Source organism: Dunckerocampus dactyliophorus, chromosome 13 (assembly GCF_027744805.1).
Source record: "Dunckerocampus dactyliophorus isolate RoL2022-P2 chromosome 13, RoL_Ddac_1.1, whole genome shotgun sequence".
NCBI lineage: Eukaryota > Metazoa > Chordata > Actinopteri > Syngnathiformes > Syngnathidae > Dunckerocampus > Dunckerocampus dactyliophorus.
In genome coordinates this window covers 28,112,058-28,120,645 of record NC_072831.1, presented here as the reverse complement: position 1 = coordinate 28,120,645, position 8,588 = coordinate 28,112,058, and the positions used below count along the sequence as shown (strand labels likewise).

The 8,588-nt window shown below is 42.5% G+C and overlaps 2 protein-coding genes across 6 annotated transcripts in view; one reads left to right on the top strand and one right to left on the bottom strand.

Moving 5' to 3' along the window:
- Positions 1-262: 262 nt before the first annotated feature.
- ghsra (growth hormone secretagogue receptor a) lies at positions 263-2,597 on the top strand. Its single transcript, XM_054797034.1, has 2 exons — positions 263-1,109; positions 1,608-2,597. The coding sequence occupies exons 1-2, from the start codon at positions 263-265 to the stop codon at positions 1,910-1,912; spliced, it is 1,152 nt and encodes a 383-aa protein (XP_054653009.1). The 3' UTR covers positions 1,913-2,597.
- A 2,459-nt stretch (positions 2,598-5,056) lies between these two features.
- The window catches only part of fndc3ba (fibronectin type III domain containing 3Ba), a 108,094-nt gene continuing 104,562 nt past the window's right edge, over positions 5,057-8,588 (bottom strand). For all 5 annotated transcript variants that reach the window (XM_054797621.1, XM_054797620.1, XM_054797624.1 and 2 more), the window contains one exon: positions 5,057-8,516. In XM_054797621.1, the coding sequence (XP_054653596.1) occupies positions 8,205-8,516 (312 nt within the window). In that variant the 3' untranslated portion in view covers positions 5,057-8,204. The remainder of the gene's footprint in view (positions 8,517-8,588) is intronic.

Here is an 8,588-nt window from a genome sequence, read left to right as displayed (position 1 = left end):
AAAAGCTTCAAAAGGGTCTCTGGAATTGCCATAATGAAGATGCCGGGGTGCTGAAGCAGCGTCCTAATTGGAATATAAGGAGGACTGGTTTTCCTTCCCTTGATGGGTGCGTATTTTTAACCTCATCTCGGAAGAGGAGTTGGGTTTTATTCAGGACTTGACTGTGATGAGAAGGATGGGAGGAAGGTGTCGCCCCAGGAGGCTTAGCGAGACCGGGACCAGAGTTCCTGCAGGGTCCAGCCCCCTCACCCAATGATCCAGCATGCCCCCTAATTGGCCCAATCTCTCTGAGTGCCTCCCCCAAAACTGCAGCTGGGCCGAGCACCGCAACTCCACCCTGACCCTCGATGACCTCCCCCCGCTCAACTACTACACCCTCCCCCTCCTCACCGCCATCACCGTGGCGTGCACGCTGCTCTTTGTGGTGGGTGTGGCCGGCAACGTGATGACCATCCTGGTGGTGAGCAGGTACCGGGACATGCGCACCACCACCAACCTGTACCTGTGCAGCATGGCCGTGTCCGACCTGCTCATCTTCCTGTGCATGCCGCTCGACCTCTACCGCATGTGGCGCTACCGGCCGTGGCGCCTGGGGGATGCGCTCTGCAAGCTTTTCCAGTTCGTGTCCGAGTCCAGCACCTACTCCACCATCCTGAGCATCACTGCCCTCTCCGTGGAGAGATACGTGGCCATCTGCTTCCCGCTGCGCGCCAAGGCCCTGGTGACCAAACGGCGAGTGCGCGGCCTCATACTCCTCCTGTGGAGCGTGTCCCTAATGAGCGCTGGGCCCGTCTTCGTCATGGTGGGAGTGGAGCAGGACGACATTGGACCGAGCGTGTACGGCTTCGACGTCAACGACACCCAAGCCCCCCTGTACGACTATTTCGGGGACACCCGGGAGTGCAAGATGACGCACTACGCCGTGGAGTCGGGCCTGATGGGCGCCATGGTGTGGCTGAGCTCCATGTTCTTCTTTGCGCCAGTCTTCTGTCTGACGGTGCTCTACAGCCTGATAGGACGCCGCCTGTGGCAGAGACACCGGGAGACCAACATCAGCTCATGTGTGGCTCACAGGGACAAGAGCAACAGGCAGACCATCAAGATGCTGGGTAGGTTTACGTGCCATCTTCTGAGGGTTTTTCTGCAGTTAGCGTTCAAAACAGCAGAGCCATGGCAACATAGAGGACCTTCCACCAGGGGGTAGCGGGTCCTCAAAAATAGCCCAGCTCCGCTGCCACAAATATGAGCTTTCTTGCATTTTTCTGCAATCAGCAGAGCCATCCTGGCAAAGAAAGGATCTTTGACAAGTGTTCCTGTAGTAGGTCCTCAAAAACAGCACAGCTCACCTGTCACAAATTTAATTTTTCTTGCGGTTTTTTTTGCAGTAGGTCCTTAAAAACAGCAGAGCACTCACTTTTGTATTCGGGAGCTTTGACAAGCATTTTTGTAGTAGGTGATGAAAATATTGATGTATTTTGTGTATGTCCTTAAAAATAGCAGCATATTCCTGCCATATGTAAAGTTGCCTGCTGGGATACATTGCAGTAGTCTACAGCCATGCATTTCAGTGTATCTTCATCATTTGTGTCCTGCTCTTCTTCTTCCAGTGGTGGTGGTGTTGGCCTTCGTCCTGTGCTGGCTGCCCTTCCACGTTTGTCGCTACCTGCAGTTCCGCTCCCTGGATGCGCCGTCTCCGCTGCTGTCCGCCTTGTCCGAGCACTGCAGCTTCGTGTCGGTGGTCCTCTTCTACCTGAGCGCCGCCATCAACCCCATCCTCTACAACACCATGTCCTGGAAGTACCGGGGAGCGGCGGCTCGCCTCTTCGGACTGAACGACCACCAGCCGCCGCGGGCGCGCACAGCCAGCACCCTGAAGGCCGACGGGTGGACGGAATCGACCATCAGCTTCTAAACGTGACTCCTGAGAGTTCCTGCGTGGTAGCAGTTGTAAAAAAGCCCCCAAATATCTGCTTTGTACATTATTCTAGCAGACTGATACTCTTAATAACATAAGCTATTCTTGTATCGGACTGTATTCATTTCCTGGATGACAATGAAAGCACTGTAGAACTTGTGATCTTGTGTGTGTGTGTGTGTGTGTGTGTTGCGTGTGTGTACACATTGTGTACCAAATCCAATTTGGGATGCGAGTCACATAAACTGGAACCTCTAAAGTTAGAACACGTTATTTGAATTTCCTTTCCATTTGTTTTCCTTTAAATGACAAAAAACTCGAGTTACTGCAACTTACGATTCTTAACTGTCGCACGAGTGTAGATTTCAGTTAACCACTGTATTAAAATGAGTAAATACAACGAAAATAAACCAAAACTATGAGCTTATGAGCTGAGCGACTGGGTGGGTTGGACAGTGGTAAATAGTTTACATGGTGCAATCCTGTTTCAGTCTTGGCAGGTGCTTCATAGGTATTGCTTCCATTAGATCAGGGATGTCCAAAGTGTGGCCCGGGGGGCCATTTGCTGCCCATGGCTGTTTTTGTTATTGGCCTGTGGCACATTCTAAAAATATAATTTAACAAGAAACCTAAAAAAACCCAGCAAAAATGTAAAAATCTGCAATAATTTTGCTGAATTAAAATGATATAAACAAAAATAAATGTTATATATGTATCTACAATATATTATAATATATAATAATAAATTATACAATAATAACCATTTAAAATAATAAAATAAAAATAAAAATAAAACATTTTCAATCAAAATAACAAATAAAGTTGTAATTTTTGGAAACAAGAATAAAGTCAAACTATTGTGGGAATAATGTCATAGTTTAGACAAAATTTTGATGAAAAATTAGAAGAACAACGCTGAAATAGTTAGAAAATAAAATAGAGGGGACAAAACAGCTGTAGTTTCAGAAGAATAACGTCAAAATATTAAGAGAAAAAAGCTGCATTCTAACAAGAAACAAAGCTGCAATTACACAAAAAATTATCTTGTAATATTATGAGGAAAAATAATGCTGTTTCAGTAGCATGGCGTTAAAAACAGCCAAAATGGAAAAATCAGCAATAATTTTACAAGAATAAATAGAAAAACGTTGTAATCTAACGAGCAAAACGTTGTAATCTAACGAGAAAAAGTCGTAATCTTACAAAAATAACGTAATGTTATGAGGAGAAATAACATCATTTTAGCAGCATAAAGTTGAAATAAAGAAAAACAAGAATCTTTTTTTGTTGAAAAATGAGAAACAAAGACATTTTTGGAAAATTAGGTTATGAACAAAAGTTACGTTACAAGAATAAAGACTAAATATGATGAGAATAAAGTCATAAGCAAACGTAAAAGAACAAAGTTGAAATTGGTGTAATTTTTTACATTTATTTTTAAAACAGCTGTCATTTTGTAACGTGAAAATAAAAATAAGTTGTATTCGAAGGAGAAAAGAAGTTGCAATTCTACAATTGTAGTTGAAATATTAAAATATATATATTTTTAAAGTTGTAATATGAAATGAAACAAAACAAAATAAAGCTGTCATTTTTGACAAATTTGGTTGGGGAAAAAGTCGTAATATTCGAGATGAAAATCAACCAAGACTATTTATGAAAAAAGTTGAAATATTTGGAAACTTACAAAAACAACCCCAGCCAAAATGGGAAAAAAGAGCAAAGAGTGAAGTTGCATGCCTACATGTGTTGCTTTATCTATCACAGTGGCGCTTGTATCTTCTTCTTTTTCAGCATGAGGCCCTCGCTTACAAAACTTTGGACACCCCTGAACTAGACGGTCAGCTCGAATGAGTGTCGATTTGGGACGTAAACAAGACCTGATGTTGGCTTTGCGGTCGCGTAGCATGAAAGAAATAGAAGCTTTCAGCACAGTTAACAAGCTTCTGCAGTCATTTATACAGCGACGTGCTAATCACGTTAGCACCAAGCTGTGTGTTGCTGCTATTCATTCAGCTGCATTGCTCACATTGTACTGAGCAGCCAGGACAGACACAATAACTTCCATTTCCTCTTCTAGGGTTGCCATCGCATTTCTCCTCAAGCTTTTGGTTGAAATGCAAACTGTACAGCTGCGGGGTTGTTTGACTTTGGAGGTTCCACGGTACCTCTTTTGTCGAAGTCGTGTAAACATGCTGTGAATTCATGTAAGCGTCCACATTTTGTAATGAATGCTCATTTGTATTTGTATTTTGACAAGCCGCAGGTAAAAGCCCAGCAAGTGTTCATGTAAAAACGTCCATGGGCGTAAGACCGGCAGCTTTCATTGATGGCTGTTGTTGATCTCTTGAGCCAACCACTGCAAAGCCCAACAATAACAAACACATTGCTCATGAAGAATCAATCAAAATCCAGCATTGACGTGATTGTAAAGGCTGAATTTCTGCTATACTGGGTCTCAGTGGAGTGTTTATGTTGGCTGCAGCATGTAAATATTCTATAGATGCTTTGCAATGCCTCCATTAAAGATGTTCTCTATTAAATTCACCAACCTGAGTTTGTCCAATGATTATTATTTGTTCAACTTTAGACATTTCTTTTTTAACTTTTACAAGGCCAAACAATTGTTTGTCTATATGTGCCCTGTGATTGGCTGGAGACCAGTCCAGGGTGTACCTTGCCAGTCAGCTGGGATAGGCTCTGGCATACCCCCACGACCCTCATGAGGATAAGCGGCGTAGAAAATGGATGGAAGGCCAAACATTACAGTACTTGCGGTTATCCTTCTGTTTTGTAGGTGGCAGTAATGCGGTGGCAGTAAGAAAGCGGGTGTCTACTTCCACACACAGAAGGCTTTTGTCACCACAGCTCCATCTGCTGGACATGGTGGGTCACTGCCCCAAGTTCTGAATGGAAATCCACACTATTTCTGATTTGGACGCACCAAAATAGAATAGCATTATTTTGTAGGCTTATACTTACCCATCATGGTGGTCTTTTAATATTTAAGTGTTTACATGACAAAATGCTATTAATTTATGTATTGCCTGTGGTGCTAGAGGGTTTTATTACCATAATAAGCATTTTTTGTTATCCGGAGATAAAGTTCAACCTTGGGAAAAACAGTACTGTGTAAGAATGTCAGAAAAAAATTAAACATTTATTGGGCATAAATATATTATATATACGCTACCGATACAGTTACGTCTTACATACATAGGGTAGTATTTGCAAAAAAAAATCTATACATTAACATTGATATGGCAGTTTCTTTTATATAATGCATATGAAATTGTCTAACATTTACAATACAAGAAGAAGAAATGTATGAATTTCTTTTTTTTTCTTAAAATTCTTTTCAAATTTGTAGACCATGACAACCTTGGAATGTTCACTTCTTAAAATCGTGAGGTAAAATTCATTTTTCGCTTAAAAAAATAGTGAAATACCTGTGTGTGTTCGTGTCACATGGTGGCAAATCGCTCAGTCGAAAAAAAAAATCTACTCGCTGTAAAAACGGTACAAAGCCTAACAAAAACAAAAAGAAAGAGAGAACTACAAATAAAATCAGAAGGCACTGATGTGAGGGTGTTGCTGCATGGACCCATAGTTGTATAATGTTGAATGGGTAGGGGAGTCGAGTCAACAATAATTGAAAAATATATATATTAAAAAACACACACACACATAAAAAGGGGAGTACCCTGCCCATATATAACAAATAAACGGGACGCCTCATTACCTGTCACGTCACAATGCAACAGGGTGAGGGGTGGAGTGCACATGCGTAGTCCCTCCCCTCCGACGAACTGTACTTCCGTATTATCGTTTACATGCGCTGTGCCGTGACGCTGCAAATTAAAAAAAAACAAAACAACAACACACCGAGCGACGAATGTAACGGACTGGCAGTAGTGTTTAGATCAGAACCGGACCGGAAAACCACACAACTTCTCCTCTACCTCGCTCGTTCGTTCGCAGGCTAACATCCCCACCATCAATGACTGCTAGCTTGCTGGCTAACACCCTCCCTATCAAGACTGCTAGCTAGCTAATGCTCGACAATATAAAAGTGCTTCAACTCGGTTAGTTATAATGTATTCACCTATAGCTCTATAGATATATCTGTATATCATCTCTTAGAAAAAAATGGATAGAAAAACAAACCACTCTCTATACTACGCCAGCACTAGCCCAAACAAGTACTCGTCAATAAACTTGTTAATTAAATCCATAGTCCACCATGTTGATTGTTTTTAGCCTTTTTTGTCTTCAGTATGACGTCGCTTCCGGTACGAAACTATATCTTTTCCTCTCTAGGGGGTGAAACGTTTGGAAAATGGCACATGTTGCTTTACAAAAAAAAACATGAAAAAAAAGCATAATCACAGATCAAGTTAATTTTTTTTGTCATTTTCAGAGAGTAATAGTAACAATAATAAAAAATAATCATAATAATAATGCTGTTGTGTTACAGAAGAATATCACAGAACCCTTGGTCAAAACATTGAGTGAAGCCTGCACTTTGGCTAAAATAAAACATCAGAAGCTTCATTATAACACAAAATAAAAATAAAAAAGAGGCCAAAGTTACAGGGACATTTCTTGCTACATGTCTTTTCTAAGTATCACTACTTGGCTGAGCGTGGCCCAAACAAAGAGATGAAAATAAAACAAAACAGTACATATGTATTTGGTTACATGTTTATAATGTGTCAACTGCAGGATCCCAACGACTGTAAGAGAAATACTTAAAGGGTTACCGAGATAAGGAATGCTGGCCTTAAATCATTCAATCTAACATACATCCATTAAAAAAAAAAACATGCTACAAAGAGAAAAAAAAATTAGTATATAACTACACTTGTCTCTTAATCTTTTAAACAATAAATAAATGAAGATTGCACTGTAATTGGCATGTAAAGTACTGTATGCAAATATATAGTATAAATAAAAAAAAAACCCTACAAACTAACCTTAATTTTCCCATCGACTTTGGCAAAAAAAAGAAAAAAGAAAAAGTGAGCTACTCGCAAAAAGGCACGGCGGACACGACGCAAAAGCGGAAGACGAGGAGGGCGAGAGCGGCGGCGGACACGGGAAAGAGGGCGGTCCGTCTACTACGCGCCCCCCACGCCCCTCCTCTTCTTTGAAGGCCTTTTCCCTGAGGTACGTTACAGGCCTCAATGACACTATTTCATACGGGTCAGGGCGACCTCTTTGGATGAGTGTGGTGGGGGTCGGCTGGGGTGTACCTTGGCTTTGATGTTTTGTTTTTAAGGGACGAGGGAAGGGGACGGGGAAGGGCAGGGGGGTGGGTTAGAATGCCCTGTGTCTTGTCGAAAGGCTCGTTTGGTTAGTGAATATTAGCCTCTGATGACTTATCGATAAAGCACCTTTTAAATGAGGGATCGATTAAGAAGCGAGAGAGCGCGGCGAGGGTGGGGAGTTGGGTGGGGGGGCTTTAAATACACACATTCACATAAGCTTACAAGAGGAGGGTCCAGTTTAATGCCCCGACTGGTAGCGTCTGCAAAATTACGGCACCGGTTGTGTGAGGCTCGCTTCGGACCGTCCACCGCTTAACATCACTTCCATAGCTATTTGTTTAAAAATACGATGTACTGTATATATATTTATATATATATATATATATATATATATATATATATATATATATTTCTATATCTATTTATATTAGATAACTGGTTGTCCATTCTTTCTGCAGTTAGAGCGATAAAATAATGGTAGAGAAAAAACATCATCACAGGATAGCAGCATCTTACGTCACGCATGGATTGCATCACTTTGGCGGCCGAGCGAGCGTTAAGAAGCGGAGCGCTGACGTTGGCGTGTATGTGTGTGTGTTGAGGAATCCAGTATGCACAGCTAAAGCTTTGAATGAGCAGACATGAGAATATGGCTGAATGGATGGAGATGGCAGCAAACAACACCAAAAATTAAACGCTGAATAAGAAAAAAAAATGAAATCAAGGCAATGAAGCAGAAAGTTGAGTATTTTTTCCAAAAATCGTAAAAAAAAGAAAAAAAACATGCAAGTCAGTCGGAGGAACTGCTTGCTGTTTTAAGGCTTGATTATCAGTTTCCGACGAGGCTTTGAGGAGAACAAATGGAGCGACAACGTGAGGAAGCCGACGACACAAAAGCCTTACGAGAGCGTCTCAAGTGTTTCGATTTCATCCGACGTGATTTCTTTAAAACAAACAAAAAAAATTCTCTTGGATTTCTCTTTCTATCCTGTAGCAAAAAAACAAAAACAAAGATTCCCTCACTTCATGAAGAAGTACTGCAGCAAGCAGGCGATGAGGATGGACAAGCCGGCAAAGACGCACACGATGAGCGCCGCAAAGCGCTCGTCGCTCGACATCAGGCCCGAGCCCTTGGCGGCGTCGGCGGCGCACGGCTCGCCCGATGCCGCCGCCTCCTGGCGCCGCAGCGTGAACAGGGAGGAGGGGCTGAGCGGGCCGCACAGTTCCTGGCACGAGTCCTGGCAGCGGCGGCAGGCGCCCACACGGAAGCGGTAGTCCGTGTTGACCTGGAGGCCCGAGATCTGGAACACGCCCTCCTCACCCTTGAACACCTGACGGAAAAACACCGAGATGGATGTCATTCAAAATCAAAGGTGTTCTTGCTACAAAAAACAAATAGAAAC